The sequence below is a fragment of the Urocitellus parryii genome, chromosome 14, assembly GCF_045843805.1.
Source record: "Urocitellus parryii isolate mUroPar1 chromosome 14, mUroPar1.hap1, whole genome shotgun sequence".
Taxonomy (NCBI): domain Eukaryota; kingdom Metazoa; phylum Chordata; class Mammalia; order Rodentia; family Sciuridae; genus Urocitellus; species Urocitellus parryii.
In genome coordinates, this window is record NC_135544.1 from 23,240,029 (window position 1) to 23,267,982 (window position 27,954).

Genomic DNA, 27,954 nt, shown 5'->3' on the forward strand with positions numbered 1-27,954 from the left:
AAACAAGCAGAAATGACATCCTAAACTACGGTTTTGTTAATATGTTATAAAAGATGTTTCTTTTTGCCACTTTTGGTAGCTTTAAGGAAGCAAAATTCCACTGACTTATATTAAAAACAAGGTGTTAGGAATAGGAGTATCAGGACCTGGACACGAGAACTTTATTTTGGTTGCATCTGAAAGCCCCAATTTTAAGAATTGCCAAAACGAACTGATCTTAGTCCCTTGTCACTGTAGCACAACTGAAACCACTGGTTAGTCGTCTTTATAGCCCTAATATGCTTTGTGGGCTTCTCACCAGTCCAAAATATGAAAACCTAAGCTAGCATAACTCAGTATCAATACTGGGATTAGAGGTGGGAAACCCTATTATAACATGTGAAGAATGTCATATACACTTTCTCATAAGACAGTTACTGACAATGTAGCAGACAAAAATAAAGCACAAAATGTGCTTATCAATTCTTGTGTTTATACCAACGGCCTCCCACAAAAAGTAAGGGTGTGTTTTGAAATTTTGTCTTTATCAAGAATTTTAAAAATCCTTCATTTATTTGTTTAATACAGTTCTGATTTGTTGAACTGAGTGATCCTGGGCATATTAATGATTCTAAAAATAATAAAAAAAAATTAACTGTAACCAAAAAAAAGGGGGGGAACAGCATTAGACTTCCCTCAATAAAAGTACCATTGTGTAGTTGAAACATGATTTGACATAAAATCTGCAATCTTTATGACTTGAACCAAATTTGTTCACCTCATCTTTGTTGTACCTGTTAAGATACAATTGCAAATTATTCACGACCTCGTGTCATAAGATCAGGATACCGTTAGGCGGTGTGACTTTCGTAGAGGAGTGCTAACCAGGGCTCTGACACCCACACGGCAAGGCAGAGGCAAGGAGCCACCTGAGTCCTGACCCGGGACAGCCAGCACCCGAGGGCTCCCGAGTTCCGCTGACCCCGCTGTACCCGGCGGTGTTGGCTTCTGGCGTGGCCAGGTGCCGGCACAGTTATTTACGACTGCGTGGTTGGACTGAGGTCGCAGGGCCAAAGAACTGCCAGGATTCGCCGCCTCGCTCAGGTTATTCCCAGGGTGAGCCCCCGCCCCCGCCATCGGCAGGTTACCCCAGGCCTGGAGTCCGTAGGGTCTCTCTCCACAGCCGCGGACGGCTCCGCATCGACTTCTCGCGAGGTTTCGGTGCCCCCCTCCCCCTCCCCGCTCCCTCGCAGCGCCGGTGCCCACGGCTCCCGCTATGGCTGCACTGCGGAGGCTCCTGTGGCCGCCGCCCCGGCTGCCGCCGACGCTTTCTCCTCACCAGCCCTTTCTCGGGCCGTGGGGAAGGCCTGCGGGGCCGGCCCCGGGCCTTTCTGGACGGCCCTTCTCCTGTCAGGAGGATGAGGAGGGGGCTGTGGCTGAGGCAGCTTGGCGGCGGCGGCGGCGCTGGGGAGAACTGAGCATCGCAGCGGCAGCGGGCGGGGGTCTTGTCGGCCTCCTGTGCTACCAGCTGTATGGGGACCTCAGAGGCGACTCCGCGCGGGTGCTGGCGCCCGGGCGCCCTTCCGAGAGCGCGGCCACAGAGCTCGAGGACCTGCCCCGAGGCCGGGGACTGCTTCCCATCCCGGTGGCGGCTGCCAAGGAGACGGTATGTGCACGAGCGCGCGCACGCGCTGGAGGCGGCCCTCAGGTGACGCGCGAGGGTTGGGCAGGTATTCCACCTGTGCACGGGGAGGGATGGTGAGGACTATATGCACGGTGCGACTGAGACCGTAGGTCACGGTAACACTGGACGTTGAAGCTTGTAGAGATACAGTGAGCTCCGTGGCCATGGGTAGAGAATCTCCTGTGAGCGAGACTGAGACCTAGGCCGAGCAGCCTAGGATTTGTTTTACTAAGTGTTGGGAAGACACAGATGATACTGTCACTGATGCATCCGGAGCTTCTGGGTTGCTACAGCTACCGCCTGTCAATCAAACACTCCTCCTCCTCCTCAAAAATAAAACAAAACACGACTCAGAAAGGGGAGGAGAGGTAAAAAGGTGAGGGCTACGTGTGTAAGAAAGGAACCACCAGACTAGGCAGGGCAAAAGTAAATGCTTCAGGAAATCGAACGCAGTAGAATGAGTTTTGAAGCAGTGATCTGAGGTCTCAGAAGTCACTAAATTAGTGCATGGAAGTACCAGGGTAGAAATGCTAAACCTTTGTAGCCTCCTTATAAGTCAAAATGAAAGATGTGGGCTGAGAATGTAGCTTAGTGGTAGAACACTTGCCTGCTATGCGTGAAGCCCTGTATGCAATTACCAATGCCAAATAATAATAAGTAAGTAAATAAATAAAAATTTAAAAAAAGGAGAAGGAGGAAATATGATGATATCAGAATGTAAAAGGGGGAAAAACTATTCAAAAAGAGTATATTTCTCTCCCACCTACCCCATTAAAACAAGAATTAAGAGGCTGGAGATAGAGCTCAGAGGTAGAGTGCTTGTCTGACTTGAAGCCCTGGGTGGTAGGAAACTATAAATGAAGCTCCTACAGAGGACTTTAATCACATGAAAATGTCCAACTATAAGTATTATTAGATAGTTGATAATATATATTAGACAGTTGATAATATAGGTAAAGATGACTGTGAGGTAAGAGTGACTAAAAAGGGCATGATTGATGTTTTTATCACATCACCATATTTAATAAAGAAATGCAAATAAACAGAAAAATTGTCTAGGGAAATTTTCCTTGCTACACTAGAAAAGTGTGAAAAAGTTAGATAAAAAATAATTTACAAAAGAGACAACTGTACTGTTTTTAACTTTAATGAAATTTTATAGCTTTTATGCTTTGTGTAAATACACGGTGGTGATCTGAGTGCATTGGTTATTTTGATGCAGGTCATTGATGCATTTAGGTTAGGGAATCTGCTTCATGGAACTTCTTGAAATAAATCATAACCACACAACCCAAAGTACTTTTATATAATGAATACTTAAAATAACTAGCAAATACCCTCAACATTCAATACTCTCCTTCTCCCCCAAATAGTACATTTTTGTGGCTTAAGAGGAAAGGTATCATTAAACTTTTTTTTTTTTTTTTTTTTTTTTTTTTTTTTTACCAAGTTGAACCAGGTTAGAACTTTCAGTCAACCACAGTTGATCTGGGAATAGATTAACAAGATAGGGAACATGTAAATAGTATTTTCTTCTTTTTTTATAATTAATTTTACTTTTAATGGAGAGAGAGTAACATGCAGTTTTCAAAACCAACACTCAGAAAACTAGAACTCAGGATCCACCACTTACTAGCTCTGTCATTTTGTGCAAATTACTTAATCTCTCAATACCTGTTTCCTTATCCATAAAAGAAGATAATAATCTCACACTCTTATGAGAATTAGAAGGGTTGATATATTTAAAACAGGATGACACACCTGGAATGTAGTGAACATTCAATAAATTTGTTTAATTAATTTATTTACTTATCTATTTTTTTACATATTGCTTAGTGTGTATGAAAGTTCCTGTACATTGTTTTAGAAGTCATATAAAAATGAAATTCTGTGTCTTATCCTTCCCAAATCTCTGGTCCTACATTTTGATTGTCATACCCTTTTTTTATGTGACCTTTCGAAACCTCTCTGAAAACTTTTGTAAATTTTTTATTCTTGATTTTTAAAATGTTCACAATAATGGGCTTTGGTATGTATAGTTTTGTGCTACATACAAAAGTTCTTTACATGAGCATGGCTTTTCATTGGGTGATATTTTTTATTAGAGCAGCACTCAAATGTCAGCATTTCATAGCACTTTTTTTTTTTTTTTGGTATCATTGAGTTTCTTCAAAGAATTAGAGAGGTAGGGGAGCAGTAATATTCTGGATGCAGGGCCATGTACACAGGTGTAAGAACATATATTAGGGAAATACCTAATGCTCTACTTATGTATTATTTTTAATCCTATTTTTAGTTCCATCACTTACAAAGTGTCTATATAGCTGCTTGTGTTTTCAATACCTCACATTTCTGAGATTTATACAGGAAGTATCTTACTTCCATTTAGTCTTTCCCAAGGTACCCACAGAGTGCCTCTGCTCCCCTAGGTCAATTATCACTCCTCCATCTCTTCAATTTTACAGAAATGTTGGTGAATTCTCTTGATTGTTTTAATCCCTTCTCCTTTTCTCTTTTTAGTCCTTATGTATTTGTGCCTTTTAAAATTTTTTTACTGTGATTTTAGTGTAGTTGAGGAGGGAAGTGACTGAAAGAAACTTAGGGGATCAGTCTGCCATTTTCCAGAAATATTATTTTAAACCCATGCTTTATTGGATTTTCCTGAAGTGGTAGAAATGAAGTGATTCTTTTTGATGTTTAAGACTATAGCTAAGAACTTTTTTAAAAGCAGTGTATTATGCTGAATATGTAAGCCTGGCCCTTAAATTAACCTGTATGTGTTATAAGGGTAATTTAATTGATGGGACTGAACAGCAATAACCTTCAGAAATATGGTTCTCTTGCCATAAACTTGAATAGTTTTGTTTTAAAGATGCTAGCTGAAAACTTCTACCACAAGGCCTTCCCTGACTCCATAGATTTTTTAAAAATACTTTTGCTTATCCTATACTCTTGGATAATTACTCTTTTGTAATTATCTGTTAATTCTGTGTTTTCTCTGCTTCTCTTAGTCCGGTAAGAAGAAGCATTGTGTTGGTTTTGGTCAACTTTATGTCTTTGTTGCCTCAGGCTAGAGCTTATCTCTGGTGGATATAATAAATATTTGTTGAATTAAATAAGCCTATGTTAAATATTAGTGTGGGGCATGAACATTAAGAAGCACAGCCACATTCTGGGAGAATTAATGTTTAATATTTTTTTCAGCTAAAGTATTTGTAGCATTTGAATCAGAAAGACTTCAGTCAAGGTCAAAATTCCAATCTTTGGGAGACCAAATCACGTGACACTATATTTATTTTAATTGTGTAAGTTTGACTTGCCAAAATTTTTAAGTAAACCTTGGCCTTGTACTATATTAAGATTATAAAGATGCTGACAAGATTTTTTTAGAATCTGGCTTTATCATTATTTTCAAATATTTGTTCTAGAACCACCTTTTTTGTTTCAGGCTCAGAATAAGAAAAATCTATTGTATTACTTCATACACTTTATTTAGCATTTTACTTACTATATAGAACTCATAACCTGCATTTGGTTTGTTCATTTTAAGAAGCTTCAAACAATTTAGTTTGATTCTGGAAAGGATAATGTTAGAGCAGTTTTGTATCTCTTTTGCATTTTTCTATTAAAATGTCCAATAATCATGCATTTTAAAGTTTCTTTCACTATGTATCTTTTCTAATCTATTTTCAAAGCCGCATATCTTGAAATGTGAGGTTATGCTTATTTTTTCCATAATATTAAAGAATTTACCATATGCGTTAATGGAAAAGAGTGAAGAAGGTCACATAGATATGAAATTGAAGATGAGTTAATTCTGTGTAAAAATACATGGTTGTTTAGAAAGCTAAATTGGATGATCCCCTTTTTTGGTTTCCTGAATCAACTCATCACAAACAAGTCTACCACATTCCACCTGTACTACATCTAATGGCCTATGTAGTAGGACACATATAAAAGAGTGTAAATAAAAATAAAATAAAAAATAGGTCTGGGGGATATGACTCAGTGGTTGAATGCCCCTGAGTTCAATCCCTGGTATCCACCCCTCCAAAAATAGTGTAGATTATTTTTTTTCTACATACATCACAGAGTGAAATTTAAATACATTTTTTGGGGAAAAACACTTCTTGTTTCTGATTACACCAAACCTAGAGTTGTGAAAATGAATGCAGCTTTTTTCTGTTTTTTTTTTTTTTTAAAGACAGAGTGAGAGAGAGAGAGAATTTTTTTTAATGTTTATTTTTTAGTTTTCTGGGTTTTTATGAAGAATGGTTTTGACATTTTTTGGAATTTTATTTTATTAGATTCACATTGGAAATCAGGACATGAAGCAGTCATAGACAAGCCTTTTTTTTTTTTAATGTCATAAAAAGTTTGTACCTTGAATAAAACCTTAAATTAAACCAAACTTACTTCTGTAATTATTTTCCAAGACTTGGAAATTTTCAAATAATGCCTGGCAATCAGTTTACATAAAAGGTATGTAACATTTTTTCTTTTTGGTCTCTGTACTATAATCTACATTTTGAAATTGAATATGTGAGTGTGTGTGTGTGTGTGTGTGTGTGTGTGTATGTGTGTGTGTGTGTGTGTGTGTGTGTTTTGTTTTTGTTTTTTGGTACCAGGAATTGAACCTAGGGGCACTTAACCACTGAGTCACATCCCCTACCCTTTTTAAACTTTATTTTGAGAAAGGATTTCACTGAATTGCTTAGGGCCTCCCTGAATTATTGAGGATGGGCTTGAAATTGCAATCTCCTACCTCAGCCTCCCAAGCCACTGGGATTACAGGCACATGCCACTGCAGCTGGCCTGGACTGTATTTTTTTTTTGGTGGTGCTGCTGGGGATTAAACCCATGGCCTTGTGCATTCAAGGCAAGCACTCTTCCAACTGAACTGTATCCCCAGCCCCCTGAATTGTATTTTGAATTGAAATTCAAGTGTATTCATGCTTTCTAATGTAATTCTTAACATGTAATTCTGCTTATATAATTTTGAGATGGACTGCTTGACTACTAAGTACAACGTGGCTACTCTTTTAGAAACCAAATATATAATTTATCTCTAGTAATTTTTTGAGAAATAAATGGCATTTTCTACCTGAAGATGTAAGAGGACAGTTGGGACCATCAAAGCAATTGTACTAACTCTAAATTTTATTGAATATTTCTGGGATACAACATGTTCTTTTGATATCTACATAAATTCAGAATGATTAAATCAAGCTGATTAACTTATGCATAGTTTTACATATCAGTTTTAACTTTAATTTTCGAAGCTTCTTTGAGGGAGAGTTCTTTCATCACTCTCATTTTACAGATAAGCCTTGTGTATTGTAAGATTTTAATAAATTAATATTTAATGAGTTAATGAATCTAAAATCCAGAAACAAATTCTATTTTTTCTAATTCTTGTAGTTTTTTAGAAATACTATGTTTACAAAATCATCTCATCCAAGCAAATTTGCATGTGACTTTTATAGAGATTGGGAGATGATCTAAGCACCTTAAAGGGAAGCAGAATAATAGATGTCTATAACCTCTCTGTGTTACCTGTTAGGAGTAAAAACTAGAAGCAGCCCTGGTAGCATTTGCCGCGACATGCAGCTAAATCAGTCAAGGGTCACTCCAGGTGAATTGTGCTGGCACTAAATAATCACACAGACACAGAAAGTACCTTTTTCTTGGGGTTTAATGATGGCTCTTCTGCTCCAGCTCCCGCAAGAGAGGCAGGCAAAAGAGAGAGACCACGCTTGAAACCATCCCATTTATTGGAGGGAAAAACATTCTAGAAGGTTCAACCCAAATAAGGCAAGGGATTGGGTTTCATGGGGTTGCTTGGTGATGTCTTGCTGTCTGCAGTTTGAATGACATCTTGGAAAGCCACACCCATCTCAGGTGTTGTGTGGTATCAAAAGCAGAGCGAGCGAAAAGGACACATACATTGCACAGCCCAGTCACATCAGCAATGTTAGTCCAGTCCCCTCGTGCTCAAAGGCTCATAGCTCACACACATAGCCCATGCATGGCTGGCTTGCAGCAAGCATTAGCAGATGTGAATGAAATATCTAATTTTAGCCTGATGAAATTATAGATGCAAAGTGCATCCATTTTTTTCTTTCTATACTGTAAGTGTATAAGACAAAAGATTCATTTTCTTTGGAGATATCTTTAGTTTTTCAGCATTAGTGGTTAGTCAAATGCTTAATGCTTTTCTCATTATAAGATGATTGTACATGTACAATTGTATATCTAAAGTATTAGCTACTTGATTTCCATGCTATTATTCCAAAGTTCTTAGTAGCTATCAATGTAACAGTTCTGACAGCAAATGGTCCCTTTAATTTCCTTACTCTCCACTTTCTTTTAAATAATATACATTAGGTTGTTGTCCTGGATATACTTTTTGGACTTGGAATGGTATTATGGAAGGTAATTTTTATTAGAAGCTATGATTCTATCTAAATGATTATTGTTGTTATTTGGTACCGGGAATTAAACCCAGGGTCACTTAATCTCTGAACCACATCCCTAGCCCTTTTTTATATTTTATTTGAGATAGGGTCTCGCTAAGTTGCTTATAGCCTTGCTAAGTTGCTGAAGCTGGCTTTGAGCAGTCCTCCTGCCTCAGTCTCCCAAGCTGCTGGAATTACAGGTATGCCCCAGAGCACCCAGCTAATATTACTATTTTTTTGTGATGTTGATGCTGGGAATTGAACCCAGGGCCTCACAAATACCAAACGTGTTCTGACACTGAATTATATTCACATCCCTAAATAATTAATATTTTTAAATAATTTTTTTTGTCAAGCAGTTTCTTTTCATTTCATAGCCATAATAATTAAGATTTCCATTTCCTATTCCATTTGGAAACCTCATAAATGTTTCCATCCATTTGTCTATCACCCATTTGTTCATTCAAATACTTTATTCAAAGAAAGTTTCTTGAAGTATAGTAGGTACTATGAATTTTGTGGTAGATGGAATAAAATTTATATACTTTTTTAGTTTATGATCAAGGGAGAATACAAAGTAACTCTTATACAATATGGTAAAATGATAAAACAGGAAAAAGAGTATACTAGGGAAGGATCTGTAACCCAGACTGGAAACCTTAAATGTAGCTTCCTGGAGGGAGTAACATCTAAGCTAGGATTTGATGGATGAATAAGAATTATTAGGTAAAGAGGGACACAGCAGTGAGCTAAAGGAAAAGTTTCCAGTTGGATACATAGGTCATGAGCTCATGAGAGAAATCTGTACTATAGAAATCACAATGAATTCCACTTTGATGTATAGCTATAGTACACCAGTTAAAGAAAGCAATAAACAAAAAGAAGAAGACCAGTAGAAAAGAGGAAGAGGATCAGGGAAAGGAGGAAGGGAGAGAGAGGGGAAGTATTAGGGATTGAAGATGAGCAAACTATGTTAAATGCATTTATGATTATGCCAAAATGAACTCCAATATTATGTATAATTATAAGGCACTAATAAAACCATCAAAAAAGGGAATGGTAAAGACAGTAGAATGAATCAGACATAACTTTCCTATATTCATATATGAATACACAACTAGTGTAACTCCATATCATGTACAAACACAAAAATGGGAAGTTATATTCCATGTATATTTTATATATATATATATATATATATATATATATATATATATATAGGGTGAAAATACATTCTACTGTCGTGTATACCTAAAAAGAACAAATAAAAAAGAAAAACATTAAAAAAGAAATAGATTTGAAAATCATCAAATATTAAGAATGGATGACATTGTTCAAGATATGAGAAGAGATACACATGTAAGGAGCAAGTACTGGTGAGCATCAGTGACTTAAAGGAATGAAGGAGAAAGGGAGCTCAGCAAAAGCTGGGAAATAAAGTCCAGACAAGTGAAAATAAAGCCAGGAGGGTCATAGAAGCCAGTGAAAGATAGTATTTGAGAGAGGAAGTAATCAGCTGTAGTGAATGCTACCCAGGAGGTCAACTAAGATGAGAGAAAATATACTTTGGGTTTTACAAGAAGGGTTCATGAGTGATTTTGATAAGACCTTGGAGGTGAAAATCAGATAAGTTTCGAGTGAAGGTGAAGAAAAGGTATGATGGGAGAGTTAAGTGTTGACAATGCTTTCAAGAATTTGGCTGTGAAGGGGAGAAGAGAGAATTGTAGCTTGAGCAATTGTAGATTTATTTATTTTTTTTAAGGATGAAAGACCCTATGTTTAAATGCTGAAAGAAAGATTAAATTTAAGGGAAATAGAGGATAATTAATTTGTTTAAGTCTCAGGTAGAAGTGGAAGATAAAAGTTAAAGCACTAATCAGGAATTTAAACTTGGATAATAGGAGGAACGCCAATTTCATTGTAATAGTGAAGGGATAAAAGGAAATAGATTTAATTGCAGGCTTAGTTACAAGTAGTTACAGTAGTTCTTGTCTGATGTCATCTGTTCATTCTATGAAATAGGAGGTAAAGTCATCTTCTGAGAGCAAAATATAGAACTGTATGGAGTAACCATGACACATTTGGGAGTGAGTGGCTTATTGAAATAGTCACTATAAAAAACTAGAAAACCATGAAATCTTTTGACTTGCTGTATTTTATATTTATAAAAGTAAATACAAGCTTTTAAATGGTAAAATGAATTTTTAACTTGGTCTTGAAATGCAGTGTTTTTACATGGTCATAAGTTTTGCTGTTCTAATTTAAAAGTTGTATATGTTGTCCTTTTTTTGGACACATATAAACTATAGTAATCTGATCTAATTAGTACTTGTTTTAACCCATTATGTCATATTTAACTTAGACAGGAAATGCACCAAACTTTTAATACAATATAGATATTATAATTTTTGTTTAAACTCATTGGGCAAGTTTTAACTGGAAAATATTAGGTCTCACCGCTCTCCTGTAATTGTTATGCCAAATATTGAGAATTGTTGTCAATTTATTTTGTGTACTATAAACCCTCATGTATTAGAGATAAAAATGTGTTTTTAAAAAATCAAACAGGTGGAAGTGTAACTCAGAGCACTTGCCCAGCAAGAATGAAGCCCTGGGTTCATTTCCAAATACCACAAAAAATAAAATAAAATAAAATAAATGAAATAAACAGATCCAACAGGCCCTATTTGTGTCTATTTAGCATTAACAAACTGCTTAGTCATTTGTGTATTAAGCAAGATTTTCTAAATTTATTATTTTCTTCTTTTAGGTTTGTGGTGAATAGAGATCAGTGTGACCAGAACTTTACTCCCTTTTGTTTTTAATCTTTATTGGGACCCTCTCCATATTACTTCCTATCCAAATAAACAGATCACAAATGAATTTTATGTGCTCATAGTAAAGAGCACATTCTTAGCAAACTCTTGGTCTAGTATTGTGCAGATACTCTATCACTTATCTGTCATGTTCCCTTCAACCTGCCAGCCCTATTGATTTCTTTATTGTTATAAAAGTCAGGTAACAATTTTGGTTCAAGTATTTTTATCATGTGAACCTAATAAATGAAAGTCAAGACATCTTATTTGGAGAGACTTTCTTTGATTCATGTTTCAGATGTAATGTTGTATTGTGTTAGATGTAATGTTGTATTGTGTTATTTGTGAAGAACTCTGTCTTACCTGAGATAAGGCTCTGCCTTCCACCTTACTTCATGTTAGAATAGCTCCAAAATAGGCTAGACCTTAGCTCATTTAAAGTTGTGTTCAAAAGTTGATTTTTGTTATAAATATTACTGTGATCTCAAACAGGGGATATAATGTATAGTTAAATGATATTCGAGGTAAATAAGAGTCATTTTTCTTGCTTCATAGCTATTTAACAAACTGAATATGTTTTTTTCTCTGTTCATTTTGTTTTGTATTTCCTTGTAAAATGTATAACTCTTGCCTGTTAGTGTTTTGCAGAGGCACTGCTTCTAAAAACAAAACAAAACAAAACAAAAAAACCTAGGTTAGTTTGAGATAAGCCATCACCTATAGGACAGATAGTATTTAATGCTGACTTCTAGTACTAATAATAACTCCAATTGAATGAAATGGGCTACTGTAAAATTATAGATATTGAAGTTATAACCAGTCACTCCCTCTTTAAGACTGGTGAAACTGGGTATTTGAAAACAAATACTTGGAGACCAAAGTCAAAGAAGTAAAAGGGCCAAGGAAAAAGCAGCCAACAGTTTGGCCCTTGCCCTCTAAGGTCAGCTAGAGCCCAGAAAACAATGTGACCCCTCTCCAGGCCCTGCAAATTTGGTGGGTCACCACATTAAGAGGGTAGAGAACAGGAAGACAACTAGTGCACATTCTGTAAAGAGGAGGGTCATTGAAGATGGATATGTCTTTGGTGCTTCCAAGAAAAGCTACATATGGTTAGCAGGACTCTGACCCATCTTGGCAGGTGGCATCGATAGTAGAGGAAAGCTAAAGGAGCCAAGAGACTTCACACACATCCCCAAGAAGAGTGATCTCTGAGGAATCTCAGCTGACTTTTTTTTCCCCATACCTTTATTGAGGTAAAATTGAAGTGCAATAAAATGCACATATTTGAAGTATTCATTTTGATCCATTTTGACAAGTATGTAATCAAAACAACCAATATAAAGAGCATTTCCATTACTTTTTTAAAATTTGAAATCATGCAGACTGTTTTTCTTGCATGATTTATTACATTAGAAAAGAATCACCTTAAAATATATAGAACCTCATCCCCACATGTAAACTATTTCAAAATTAAATGGCATACTTATAAATATATTAGAGGTCGAGAAAGAAAGCACAAGAAAGGTAAATAAAAAGTGCTTTGAACTAAGTGATAATAAAAACTTAAAATATCAGGGTCTCTGGGATGAAACAGTACTAAGATGAACATTTATAACTTAAAGAACTTGTATCAGAAAGAAGATAGAATAACAAATTATTTTCAAATTCTGCAATAGGAAGATAAAAATGAGTAAGTAGAATTATATGAAATAGAGAAATAATACAGTTAAAATTTGACAAAAATCAAACAAATCTAATCAAGAAAAAAGCAAGAACACAAAAATTAATATCAATGGAATGGGAGCTATCAAAATAACACTGTAGATGATTAAAAAAATCTTAAGGTAATATTACAATTGTATGCCAACCTATGTGATAGCTTACATAACATGGTCTATATTACATAAGGATCCTTGTGCTGCTTGAGAAAAAAGTGTATTCAGTCATTGATGGATGAAATATTCTATATATGTCTATTCAGTTTAAATTATCAATTGCATTTTTTACTTCTTTAGCTTCTTTAGTTTTTGTTCAGAAGATATATCTAGTAATGAGAGAGGCATGTTCAAGTTACCCAGTAGTATTGTGTTATGGTCTATTTGATTTTTGAAATTGAGAAGGGTTTGTTTGATGTACATAGGTGCTCCACTTTGGGGGTGGCATAAATTTTTACAATTGTTATAGTCTTGTTGATGTATAATTCCTTGAAGCAATGACCTTCTTTGTCTCTTCTGATTAACTTTGGCTTGAAATTCACTTTTTCTGATATGAGGGTAGAAACTCCTGCTTGTTTACGCAATCCATATGAGTAATGTGTTTTTTCCCATCCTTTCCTCTTTATTCTGTGGATATTTTTGCCTATGAGGTGAGTCTCTTGTAGACAGCATATTGTTAGGTTTTGTTTGATCCAGTCATTTTTAGGATATGACTTGTATTCCTGCTCATTTGGGTTTATTTTTATTTTTTAATCTGAATTAGTTTCTCCTTTGGTTGACTTCCTTTAGTGTAGTTCCTTCCTTTGCTGGTTATTACTATTTTTTAAATTTCATCTTCATGGAATATTTTGCTGAAAATATTTTTGTAGTGCAGGCTTTCTAGTTGCAAATTCTTTTAACTTTTATTTATCAGGGAAAGTTTTTATTTCATCATCAAATCTGAAGCTTAACTTGGCTGGATATAGGATTCTTGGTTGGCATCCATTTTCTTCCAGAGCTTAGTATATGTTATTCCAGGACCTCCTAGCTTTGAAGGTCTGGGTTGAGAAATCAGCTAAGATCCGAACTGGTTTCCCCCTATAGTAATCTGATATTTTTCTCTCACAGCATTTAAAATTCTTATTCTCTGTGTTAGGCATTTTCATTATAATGTACCTTGGTGTGGGTCTGTTGTAATTTTGTACATTTGGAGTCCTATAAGCCTCTTGTATTAGACTTCCCATTGCATTCTTCAGGTTTGAGTCATCTGGAGTATGATGCTCTACTCTCTGGATTGCTGGAGTAAAAGAGGAATTTAGGCAGAGTTTAGGTTTACATGGGATTCAGGCTCTTTGCTGAAAGTCAGTTGGTCTGGAGCTTTTGTCAGCATACCTCCAGTGCCCAGTGCTTACTGGTTCATGCTTGAAGACTATATCCCAGGGGTCTCCCCCCGGGTACCTCTCGCTCATTAGGGGACCTTATTCTTAGTCCCCTACATCACCATTGGACCCCATGTTTCCTTTCTCAGGTTCAGTCTCCAAACCATCTCTCCCACCCCCACCCGTCTGAGTTTCTGGCCAGATGTGTCTCTCCTGGCTGGTTCTGCAAGCAGTTAGATTGGAGGGGCAGGGGTGGACCAGGTGGGTTTCCATGACTAGCTGTCCCCTGTGTAAACATTTATCTATGTTTGATTTTCTCCTGGTCACTTAAGCACACTCTGTGGTGTGCAGCGTGTGTTTACTGGGCCTGTATTTAGGGCCAAACTAGGATTTCCAGGAATCGATTCCCTCAGGTGCCATCCCCCATGCAGCAGCTGCAAAATGGTTCTTTCCTTTGCCCTCCGGGCACACTGCTTGGAGAGATGGCTTCTTTCCTCACACACAGATATTGTGCAGTGTGTTTCTCAGGTTTCCCAGGCAATGTTCTTGATTCTAAATGCTCCATACCCAAACACACCTCAGGCCTCCCAAAAATGTGGTTCCTCTAATTCCTTTATCCTTCCACCATGCTCATGGAGGGACTGCACTGTATGGTGCTTCTGGCCTGGCTGTGGCTTTGGCTGTGCTGCTGGGGATTTCTTCCTTATTTTATTATATCCAGCTTCCTGAGTCCCCAGTCTGCTTTGAATGTCTAGTTTTAAATTCCAGTAAAGCCCCCCACCCCCAACACACACACCTTTTTTTGTTTACCCACCTTGCTGAGAAGCTGCCTGTCTGCTTTCTTGGTTTCACTCCACAGAGCAGCCAGGAATGCTACCTCTTGTTTCACCATATTGAAAACCTCCCTCAACTGACTCTTAGGGGTAAATAGGAACAAGGTCAGTTTTGACCAACTTGGTCTCAAACACTTGGCAGTAGAATATAGCCTGAGCACAGTCCTACATGAACATTTTAAAGAAAAAACTCTTTTTTTTTAATGTAACTGAAGATATACACTTCAGTCAGCCCTACCAAAAGTGTGTAAAGCTGGAGACTATAAAGGAAGGGTTCTTGCATGAGAGTGCCTAATAATTGTGATCACAAAGGACTCTAGAAGTGCAAATTTGACCTGAGTTAATTTGGGTCTGATTTCACAGACCTAAAAGTCTTTCTAACATCCTACATTGATAAAATTGATCTGTTTTTCACTGATGTGATTATGAGTTATGTCTTCAAGGTTTTCAGAGACTGACTTGAAGTACTAATTGTCTTTGTGCTAATGGTTCACAAAAAAAGTAAGGCTTTGCTGCCTTGTTATTATCTGAGCATGATCCCTGCCCTATGTATGCCATGTCCAGTCACCTGCCATCAGCCTCTGTGTACCTCTGAATTGCTCTGATGCTGAATACCCATAACTCTCCACACGCCACCTGATAGAGAACAGGGACTTTGGGTTACATCCTCCAAATTTGCCCCTGCTCAGCAGGAAGCAGTTTGGAGATGTTGTTGCCCATTTTTCCATAGAAATGGAATGTAGAAATTGACAGAGCGGAAATATAAAAGTGGTCCACTTTGTGCTTTGAATATGGCCCTTGCTGCTCTGCCATTGCAATTTATTTTTAAAATGAACATATTTTTTTTTTCTCTTTGTCTCTCCTTGCTCTTCCCTAATTTTTCCCCCTCCCTAATCTCAGGGGAAATACAATTACCTTTCTTCCCCATCCTAGGCAGAGTTATCTGTCCTTGAGTACACACCCACCATAGGAACAAAGTAATCCAGACTTTGGTACCAGAAGATCTCAGAAATTACTGTCTCCCAGATTAACAAGTGAATTACAGCTCCAATAGAGAACATGGGAAATGTATCCATTGAATCACCTCTTTTAAAGCCCCTTATTCCTGCTGATGGTCAGCATCACAACCTTTGGAACAGGAGTCCCCTGTTTTTCTCCTTTGCTAGCAAAGCAATAAACCTTCTTTGTCCTGTTTCTCAAAACCATGTCCTCATTATTTGTTGGCATCAAGGACAAGGACTAAGCTTTTGGCAACACAGCGAGGCACATTTTCTCACCAGTTAGATTGATACAAATACCAACAATAACTGCTGTTGGCAATGATGTGATATAACAAAGGATTCTCATACTCTGCTAGTAGACATATATATTATTCAGAAAATAGATTGTTGTTTTGTAGTTAAGTGACTCAGCAATTTTGTCTAGAGTTAGGAGTGTACCTCAGTGGTAGAATGCTTACCTAGTATACATGAGGCCCTGGGTTCCATCCCAGCTCTACCAAGAAAAAAAAAGAGAGAGAAGGAATTAAAAAAAAAAAAAAGGAAAGAAAGAAATACTGTCTAGACATAATGTGCACAAGGAGACATGTTTGTAACAGTCTTATTACATGCCTCTGCTAACTCCCGTTTCTCATCCTGTAACAGCTACTGGACATTAAGGGCTCCACTATATATTTAGCATACTGCTACTTTATCTTGTCTCAGGTAAAAGGAAATGATCTATTGGGAGTAAATTTGCACAATTTACTACTTCCTCAAAACTAGAATTGTCTTCATCCCACTTCCTTTCCTCTAGTTTCATAGCAAAGAATGACTCTTCCTATGAAAATAGAGAAGAGAGTTTGGGTTGATTATTTGGCATGATAGTGATTTTTCCCTAACAGTGCTAAGGAGCCCAAGAGAGAGAGTTAATCTAGCTGTAGAGTGATTATAGAATTTTGTCCTTGAATTATGAAAGTAGGATGTTAGAGAGCTTTCAGGCTAAGTTATTAGATAACACTGCTACTTGAATGTTGAAGTTCTTTCCGACACTATTGGGATGTTGAGGAATATCATGAGTCATGTAGTACAGTTCTCTTAAATAAGTAAGTAGGAATGACTATACTTGCTCCTGTCAACTATAGTCATTCCTACTTACTTATTTAAGTGATATAGTGAGTTTATATCTGCCTTCATTAATATCAGCAGTGACTAGCATCCAGGGGACTTTGGTGGTGGAGATGAGCAGAATGCTTTTATCATCACACTTACCAAAAGGTGGTTGGTAAAAGACACAGTTCCACAAGTATGTTGAACTCTTGGCAACATATTTAGGGTGAAATCCTAAAAAGTTAAAGAAGATTTTTGCAAAAGTAAATATTCTACTTTTAAATGCATAAAATCCTTCAATAACTTCACCTTAATTTATAGGATATATCATATTCCAGGAGCATTTTCTTTTCCTTGGGACTTACTCTTCTCCAGAAATATCAAATTAAGTTATCTAACTGCATGTTCTTATTTTCTGCTTAATTCTTTTTTAAAATTTTTTATTAATTGCTCAAAACATTATAATGATCTTGACGTATCAAACATTTGATTCAAATGGGGTATGAATTCTTATTTTTCCACGTGTACAGATTGCTTATCAAGACATTCGTATTGTTACCAAGACCCATGAAAAACATAATATACAGACTCATGTTGAAATATATTGTTTGTTACAGTAGGCAGCTAGTTTGTAGTAACTAGACCTTCAAATTTTAGTGGATTAATGCAAAAGAAGCTTACTTGTTGTTTATGTAACAGTTGTAGATGGGTTCCAGGTTTACAGGAAGACTCCTCTGTGTAGCTGTCTTCCCTAGACTGATAGAGACTTTGTCATCTTTAACAAGTGACTTCCAAGGTTAGCCAACATGAAACATTCCAATTAAGCCAACAGGGGAAGGTTGAGAAACATAAAGAATATAGATGGGAATGTTTTATGGGATATGTCTACAAATGGCATCATCCCTGCCACTCATATTCCATTTTCTAAATTGTTCATGTGGCTACATCTGAGTGCCAAGAGATACTGGGGAATGGATTCTACCTGTGTGCCTAGGAAGAAGAAGAAGTAGGCAATTAGCAGATTCCTCAGTAATGATGTGCCACTGCAAAATAAAACAAATTTTCAACTTTTTCAGTAGGTAGGGTATAGTATTTACTCTCTTATTTCTCCAGTTATCATTTTCTATTTCCCTTGTTGTAATAACTCTTAAAAGTAGAATAAATCCAAAGTCATGAAGTTATCATGGACATTTATTCCATTTTAAACACATTTAAAAATGTATTTTCTTTCTTCTAAGTTGCCATATTACTATGTTGAAACTTATCTTTTTTTTAAATTTTTTTTTTAGTTTTGTATTTTGTGTGCCTTTATTTTATTTATTCTTACGTGGTGCTGAGGATCGATCCTAGAGCTTCACACGTGCTAGGCAAGCGCTCTACACTGAGCCACAACCACAGCCCTTAAAACTTACCTTGTAAGACAAATTTCTATCTTGTATTAACCATCAAGAGCACCTGTATCACCTGTAATCCCAGTGTTTGGGATGCTGAGGCAGGACGATTGCCAATTCAAAGCCAGCCTCAGAAACTTAGAGAGGCTCCAAGCAACTTAGTGGGACCCTGTTTCAAGATAAAACATACCCAGGGCTGGGGATGTGGCTCAGTGGTTAAATACCCCTGTCTTCAATCCCCTGTGTTCAGAACCGAGAAAAAGGAACATGTTTTCCCTACCAGACCAAGTTTTGACATTCATTTTTCCCTTTGCACCTTGTTCATACATTTTCAGCTAATACTTTTTATTAATTAATATAATTAATAATATCTATTAATAATATAATTAATATAGTTTTCTCTACTACCAAACATCATGTACTTAACTTTTAAATTCTCATTTTTAAAAGCTGAGTTTACATAAGAATTGTTATCAACAAAAGCATGTGTATCACATATAAGAACATTGTAAGTATAGGTTTTCTATTGTCATTAAGTAGCGCTCAGTCATCTCAGTCTGTGGAAAAAAATCCTACTACCTTGTTAAAACCTGAGGGAAAATCTGCGTTCTACTTCAAGCCTTACAGTTTCCTCCTAACAGGAGAAATTCATTAGCCGTAGTCTTCTGTAAAACCGGCACCATTTGAATCTGGTCTAGAGTCATTTTCCAGGTGCTTATCTGCTGGAAATCTATGAGCTTGCTATGGTTCTGTGCAAAAACTGCATGACTCTATATTTGGGAATTATCAGTCCTTTACTTTTATAGATAACTATGAATATTTCAAATTGAAAGTATTCAGACATTTTTTGGATAATGAAACTGAACCTCCAGACAGTGCTCTTCAAGATAAAACTCTTAAGAATGAAGTTAGATGTGCATACTAATTATGCCTTTAAAAATGCTTATTTTTAAAAATGAGATATGATATATAGAGAAGTTCAATATGAGTGCTTTGCCATTACTTCTCTGCCTCTGTGACAGTGATTAGTTCACTTAAACTAATCTTTTTCTGTGAAATGTCATAGTAGTTGAATCTATAAGGTCCTTTTCAGTTATTCGGTTCTTTCATCTTAAAATCACATCTTTTTTGGTTTTTACTAGTAGTTGTTTTAATCTTAATTCAGTCCCCTAATCCTGTCCAAAACTAATTTTAAAACCTATTTTATAAATTAAGTACTAGTTCTGTAAACTTTGTCCCAGAAAATGCCTTTTTGGCTTTTATTACTGTTAAATTCAAGTGATACTAAAGTTTTTCCAGAGAATAACAATGCCAATGTGATGGGAACAAATTGCCAAAACTAAATAACATGATTTTAAAAACTTTTTCATTTTTTTCAGTAATTTCTACTATGAGAAATGTAATAGATATAATCTCTTGTATTTTCTTGCTCTTTCATAAGTGATTTTTGCTAAATTTAAAAGATAAAGAGCTAATGTTCCACCATTCAGAATTAAAAGTTAACATCTTAATATATGTTTCTAGTTTTTTTCAGAGATACACTTATCATACATGTTTGCTGTATTGTTTTTATATCTTTATTTATTTTTATGCGGTGCTGAGAATCGAACCCAGTGCCTCACACGTGTGAGACAAGCACTCTACCTCTAAACTACAACCTCAGCTCCATGTGCTGTATTTTTCAATGAAGGACATAGCTTTTCAATAGTTTATCTTTACTTTTTAAAAGTAGACTTTATTTTTTAGAGTAGTTTTAGGTTTACAGTTAAACTAAACAAAATATAGAGTTCGAGTGTACCCATTTCTACACACACACTCTTCCCCCACTATCAACATCTTGCACCAGAATGGTACTTTTGTTAAAATTGATAGATCTACATTAACATAGTCATTATTGCCCAGAGTCTATATATATATGCATTAGCTTTTACTCTTGGTGTTATACATTCTGTGGGTTTTGACATATGTATAATGATACTGTATCCACCATTATGGTATTATACATAATTATTAACTGTTTACAGGGGATTAGTCTTTAAGAAGGGATAAAAAATTGAAACAATACTGTAAGGCTGAGGGAGAGTACCTTAGAAAGGAGCTAACTTGGAAGAGAAGCATTCTGCCTAGGTTGTAATTTGGGGCTTATTAGCAGCTAGACGTTTTCCATGGTTGCTGGGCCAAGGCTGGCAGGCACAGAGACACAAGCTGGGATAGGCAACCTGAAATCCTGCTGGGGTGCCATTGGGCTAAGGCTGGTAGGCAGGAGACTCCTCATTGTAGGTGCTTCGAGGCTGATTCATGGGTAGGCAACCTTGATCTGGGACCAATGAGCAGGAGACTCTCCCAGTGGGAAACAGGTGGGTGAAGGACTCGGGGTCCTATCTCAATTACTCATTTTTTGTCTATTTACAAATGATCCAAATAAGAAGGTCCATAGTGAAATCTCTTAAATAATCAAGTTATTCCAGGGAATAAAATGCCAGCTTGATAAGGATTACCTGCTGGAACATTTGAAAGGCTTTGATTGAGTTTATTGATAAATTACTTGGTCTATGGTTGATCTTATGAACTGAATATTTGTTTCTCCCCAGATTGAAGCTCTAACCCCCAGTGTAAACATATTTGGAGAATGAGTCTCTAAAGGAGTAATAAGAGTTAACTGAGGACATAGGATTGCTACTAGAGAGCTTGTTTCCTCATTTCCTTTCTCCCTTTCCACGTGCTCTAAGAAAAGGTCTTGGAGAACATAGCAAGAAGCTGGCCATCTACTAACCAAGAAGAAAGTCCTTACCAGAAACCAACCAGGTAGCACTTTGATCTTAGATTTTCAGCCTCTAGAACTATGAGAAAATAAATTTCTGTTGTGTAAGCTATCCAGTCTACGGTGCTTTGTTATGGTAACCCAAGCTGACTAACAGTTGGTTAAGTTCAGGGTGATTTATTTTGGGAAAAATAATCTGAACTGTTAATAATGTGCTATTCCTTTTCTTTCAGTAACAGTGTAGGAAAACCATCTTGGAGTCATTGCATACCCAGGCCTAGAGGACAGTGGTTCAGTTCATAACTAGAGATTTTGTCATTAATGGTCAGCTATCACTTTAAAGAAATAGAGTACCGTATTGTGTAATCTACATGTTTGGGACTGAGCCAGGAAGACTGAGAAACAGGTGATAGAACATAAGGCAGATGAGAACAACAATGAAATGCCAGGTAGTTGGAATAGATTTATCACCATGGACATTCTTAAAAGTTGTACATCCTGGGTTTTAGTCTTTGGCTGATCAATTACACAAATATTTAAACATTTTAAATATATACACCTGAAATTTGAAGATAAATGAGTATCAGATAATTTCCCATTTCAAAAAAAAAATCATTGAACATGTTTGGCTTTATTGCTTTCCCCACTCAAATTTTTCTGAAGTCAACTACAGTATTCTTACCAGACAGCTATTGACTTTGTGTGTGTGATGCTGAAGGTTGAACCCAATACTTCATGTGTGCTAGGTGAGCGTTCTATGTCTGAACTATACCTTCAGCCCCATTACCAACTTTTACTATTTTGTTTTAATTTTTAAAGGAAACATTATTAAATAATTACAGTAAGCATTTTAACCATGTTCACTCATTCATTTGTTCAGCAAATGTTTGAGAAACTTAAAAGCCAGAAATTCCTCTAGGTGCTGAGGAAACTGAAGTATACCAAGTAAACCCAAATCCCTGTCTTTGTGATATTCATATTTATGTAAAAAGTTGGAGATACAAATTTTGGGTTTTTCAATATACTTATAATATATAAATGCTAGATAAAATCATTAGGAGAGAAAGTACTTGTAGCTTAAAAAACAAAACAACAAAATGAGACCTGGCAAGGTGGTGCACATCTGTAATCCCAGAGATTTAGGAGGCTGAGGCAAGAGAATCACAAGCTTGAGAATAGCGTCAGGAACTTAGCAAGACACTGTCTCAAATTAAAAAATATATATATAAAAGGCTGGGACTGTAACTCAGTAGTAAAGTGCCCCGATTTCAATATCCAGTACAAAACAATAATAATAATAAAAATTAAAAAAAAATTAAGGTACCCAAAAGGGAATGCTAGAGGGGTAGGAAGAAAATCAGGAAGAAATGGGAAAGTGAGAAGATAAATTATTTAAAGGAAAAGAAAGTCTCCAACTGTGTCAAGTGCTATGAGATGAAAACTGAGAATTGACCTTTGAATTAAGCAACAAGGAAGTCATTGATGACCTTGACAAGCAGTTTTAGCAGAGGTGTAGGGTAGAACCTGCTGATTAAGTTCAAAGGAGTGAAAGGAAATTGGACACAGGAAATGTAGACAGCTCTCTGTGATAGCCTTGCTGTGAGGGATAGGAAAGGAAGGGCAGGGAGGAGGGGGGAAGGATAGCTAAAGGGGGAAGTGAGACACAAAACTTTCTAAGATGGTAGAAATAGCAACTGTGTATGTTTGAAGACAAGTACTCTATAGAAGAGGAAAAAATATTGAAGTTTCAGGTCAAGGGAGGTATTGCTGGAGCAAAGTCACTGAATAGGCAAGAAAAGATGAGCTCTAAATAATAAACCATCGTGCTATTCTGCCTCCTTAAAAATACTTTCACCTATAGCATCTTATCAAATATTGAAATGATATATGCAGAAAAGCTTGAACCCTATAAATAAGAGCTACTATAACAATACAAGTAAAACTTTTAAAGTCATAAATAGTCAGTTGTTTTATCTAGAAGCTTTCTTTTTTTTTTTTTAAATTTGATCTCATCCAGTATTATACTATCTGGCTTGTTTTCTGCTGTGTCTATTTACATACACAGACATTTGCTAAGCATCAAAACATTTCACCTTAGAGTACTTTGGGATTTTCCCATGATGTTTAACCTTTCGACCACCCAGCAAGCTAAGAAAATGTTACCTCTTTTATCTTCTTAAGACTCTTTTAAATAAGCCTGAAGCCAAGTGAGAAAGCCTAATGTAATGCTCCCAAGATCAACTTTTTTTAGCTACTTGCATAGAATCTCATATATATATCCTGTAAAATTCTTGACAATAAGATTCTTAAATATAAATTTAAAAAATTACTTGTTTGTTAATGTTTTATAAAAATGTTGCTACAATTGTCAACATCAGGTAGGATTTTATCAAATGCTCAACTTCTTATATGAAATTGAGCACATTTTAAAAATAATTTTTATTTTTAAAATTTAATGTTAACTTGATTCAATATAAAGCAAATGTGTTTTAATGAAACTAATAAGAATAAGTAATCTTGATAATTTTGGTTAATATAAATGATCTTTACTTTTCCTTCTTCCATTCTTCATTATCATTTCCCTGTTTCTTGGTTGCTAAAAGGTAATACATTGTACAGTGTTTAGATAATATAATTGTTTCAAGTTACTTCTTTATGGTATTATCAGCTTGTAGTCATCAGTTTCTCTAATTGTCTAGTAGTAAATCCTTTATCTGGCATTTAATCTTTCTCCCTGGGAAAACCAGACCTTACCACAGAGTGAATTTTCTAATCATTGACCTGAAGTAACTTGAGACTGTCTTGGCAGTGAATTGTGCTTTCTGTTATTCATAGGAAGGGTAATGATGTACTCTATTGCCTGAAGGCCCTAGTTTCTGTACCTTAAAAAGTAACATCTAAGTACTGGTTGCAAAGTTCTGTGTTTGGAAATTCCAAGAAGATAATTACATCGACACTATATTTTTATTTCATTTAGAAAGATAACTTAAAAATGGAACTTTTATCATATCACTTATTAAGCTTCTCTGCTCTATCAGTATGACTTAGAGGATTCACAATTTAGAGTTATAATTTATTTTTATGAATAAATTATGTACATTATGAGTATTTTTGCAATTTTATTTCCACATAAAATTATCCATTTGTATAAGTAGGAAAACTGAGGTTAAAGACCTAGAATGTAACTCCCAATTTCTCAACAAACAGACAGGAGTTTTCTAGAGATAGATTTCTTAAATATTTTTAGCAAAAAACAATATTAAGTAGTCACTGTAAAATATTTTCCTAGGCGGTATAAGATGTATTTTCCCTAAAAGGAGTAATATAAAAAGGCAAACTTGAATTCTCTTCTGGCTGTAGATTTCTGTGATTTTTATCTTTCTACTGCAAGGCCTCATGCTTAAGATAATTCATGTTTCAACTCTGAGGTTCATAGTTGCGTAGTTTTCAACAGGAGCTTTGTAATACCTTTTTTTAATACGAAAAACTCCAGTTCTTCAACAAAATTTCCTGAACCTAAAAATACTTTACATTACCTTAAATTTGTGATATCTATATTTTCCTATTCTGTAAAAGATAGCACTATAAAATTATCAAAATGTCTAATTATAATATCCATGTGATGCCAAGAAATTATAACTGGGCTGGGGATGTGGCTCAAGCGGTAGCGCGCTTGCCTGGCATGCGTGCGGCCTGGGTTCGATCCTCAGCACCACACCAACAAAGATGTTGTGTCCGCCGAGAACTATAAAATAAATATTAAAAATTCTCTCTCTCTCTCTCTCTCTCTCTCTCTCTCTCTCTCTCTCTCTTTAAAAAAAAGAAATTATAACTGTATTATATTTAATAGGAATATTTGTCAAAATCATAATTGGTAGTTTCAGTGTTTTGAAGTTTGATATTTTATTTTCAGAGTGAATTTTATACTAATGAAAAATGAAATTATTAGAATTTAGACCATATCTATACACATGTATGTATTTTTAAGAAATTTTATATTTTGTTTCTGTTACTTAGGTTAGATTTTAGAGTCATTATTTTTGTTGAATGTTTTGAGTATATCAACGTGTCACCAAATTGAGTTTAGTAATAACTCAGTTTTGTAATTATGGAGCAAATTTTTGAAGACCATGATCTTGATCCCTGTAATTGGTTGAATTCAGTTTTTATAAATTAAACTATAGGACAGTTAGGGTAATTACTGCTCAACATTCCCTAAATAACGTAGGTAGGTCTGTAAAAGAAGAGCTAAAAACATCTGTTTATACTTGATTTTTCTCAGTATTCAAGAATGGAAGATCAGACCCAAATGTTTTCTTAGTCTTATTGGAGTGTTTTGTGAAAAGGTCAGAGTTATAGAAGCATTTTGCCAAATTTGGAAGAACAAAGCAGGAGCAAACAACATTAAATTTTGAGCCAATGGGGGTTGTGTTTTAAGACTTTGAAAGATACAGTTTGCATGGAATAAAATGTTTGGAACTGTTGGCCAGAGTGAATCATAGTAATTTAATGTTTCCTGCAAAATTGATGAAGGTAACCTTGATGAGGCTTTTAATCCTATAGATTTTGATTGTTTTAGATGTTAGTCTAAGTCTCTCTTAAACACACCCACACGCAAACACACACAGTTTTAAAGTTTCCCCCTAATCCTTTATATTCCTTTACTCCTAATGTCACCCAAAGTGGTATGATAGACTGCAAACTATAGACCATAATCTTTTTATGATAGTTAGAATTTGGATTCTCAGCTGTTTGCCAATATCCCTTGCACTTAAGTGTGGCTAAGTTACTAGGTTCAATTGAACGTGAGCAGAAGTGGTTTATAGCATTTCTAGTCCTAGCCTATAAGTGCTACTCACATAAACTTCTTGACATTCTCCACCTCCTTTGAATGATGGTGGCTGAGGCATCATTACCCTGAGTCTCTGAACAGCCACATGAAGAACAACTCCTTGATCCCACCTCCATCCCCAGTCCTAGTATGTTCTTTCTAGATCCTTAAGTAAGAAAGACATGAACTCACTTTTGTTGTACTTGAGCCATTTTATTTGAGGAATTTAGACCACCCTGTTTAATATAGCAGAGAAGAGGTTATTTAGAGAAAGCCTTTATTATTGGGAAGGGAAATGATTGCTTTTTGACAAAAGTGAATTTGTTAGTGAGATTAGTCTCCTACATTGTCCTGGTATCAAAGTTTACCTAACTGCCCATCTGTAGGCCCAGCCTCACCACAGACACTAAGACCAATAGGATAATATAAGAAACTTCAGGTTTAATGGTTTAATTGGCCACTTGGTCATTATCGAAGTAACTAATCCCTGTGATTTAGCTCTAGTCTTATGTCTAATCCTCTATTCTTAGATTTCTGCTTTATACTTCAGTGACCTTATGCCAGTTTTACAGAGACTAAATTTCTTCTTCTGTACCCAGGCTTCTTCTCTAGATGTGATCCACTCATTGATTCTTTGAATAGTAGAGTTCAGCCATTTTGCATGCTGCTGGTACCTCTGTGCATCACTGGTATTCCTGGCTAAGATCCAGAGTCTGGATCTTGTTCAGTACTACGCCAAGAAAATCATACACTGTGTCTTGCTTACCTTTCCTATTCTAACTTTTCATTTCTTCCACTGCTGTCACCATCTTTGATAAAGCTTCTCCTGTAATCCTACCAAATTTGAGGTTCTTTCTAGTTACATTCGTGCTTTGTTTGTTTGTAGGGTTTTGTTTTTGTTTTTGTCCAACAACATACTGCTTTTTTCTATGTTAAAACTTCTTATATTCAAATTTGAAAGGTTGTACTCTTCTTCATGCAAGGTTCTTCAGACCTTCCCTAATGTATAAGTTGACAGAATTCTTACTGGATGCCGTCCATTTGTTCTTTTCATTTAATTAGTCAAAACTTAGGAGGTTTTGTGAATTTCAGTAATTCTTTTGAGAAAGGTATTATGGAAACAAAAATTACTCTTAAGTTGTAGAAAGAATTGATAATGTATAACTGAAAGAAAGAAACCCAAATATTATGCGGTTAGTAACATTGTAGTTATTTTAAAATTTTAAGTACAAAAAAACTTCTTTTTTTTCTGCAATCTGCATTTGGGGTAAAATTGGGAGTTCATAACCCACTTCAATCTAATGTAAGAAATATAATATGTCAAGAGCTTTGTAATGTTGTGAACAACCAATAAATAAATAAATAAATAAATAGTAATTAAAAAAAAAACTTCTTAAAGTCCAAATATGCAATTTTATATATTATATTGACTTAGGAGAAGTGCCTAGAATTGAGTTTTTCAAGCTTCAAGAATTAAGCAAAAGTTATTTTAAGATTTTTTTTTACGAGAATTCTTATTCTATTTAAATAATAAACATCTTATAACCCTTAAGCCTTCTTATTGTAACAGCTAAACTTAATCAGTAATCAACATTAATTTAAGGATGGCATATTCAGCCAACTTTTAAAAGATAAATACCTGTGCAACTTGACCCACAGAGGCCCTGGGAAGCAGCCAAGCAGACTTTGCTGAGTGGTTTGGCCTGCTGAGGCCCCCAGTAAGTAGCTGTGTTACTCTACCCTCCTCCTGGTAGCCCTGAGACATAGGTAAGTAGCCTATTTCCAAAAGGTTGGCTCACTGAGGCTTTGAGAAGCATATAGGTGTTCTTGCCAACCTACTCTTGGCCCAGAAAGCACTTGGGCAGCCTCAGCCTGCTCTGAGCAGATTGTCCTCCAGAGACCCCACATAGTTACCCAAACAGTCCTCAGATCTGACAGGGACCTCATATGGACCCACTACTGTGTCCCAGTCCTTTGTGCTGATCCCTACCAAGCACGATGCATCACATCTACTTGGACCCACCCAGGCATTCTTTCCCCT

General features: G+C 36.0%; 1 protein-coding gene across 6 annotated transcripts in view; it reads left to right on the plus strand.

Annotated features, from left to right (window-relative positions):
* The first annotated feature begins 953 nt into the window (after nucleotides 1-953).
* The window catches only part of Micu3 (mitochondrial calcium uptake 3), a 97,576-nt gene continuing 70,575 nt past the window's right edge, over nucleotides 954-27,954 (plus strand). For all 6 annotated transcript variants that reach the window (XR_013342404.1, XR_003300845.2, XM_026389487.2 and 3 more), the window contains exon 1: nucleotides 954-1,645. Coding sequence is in view for 4 of the 6 variants with exons in the window: in XM_026389487.2 (XP_026245272.2) it covers nucleotides 1,256-1,645 (390 nt within the window). In the remaining 2 variants the exon portion in view is untranslated. The remainder of the gene's footprint in view (nucleotides 1,646-27,954) is intronic.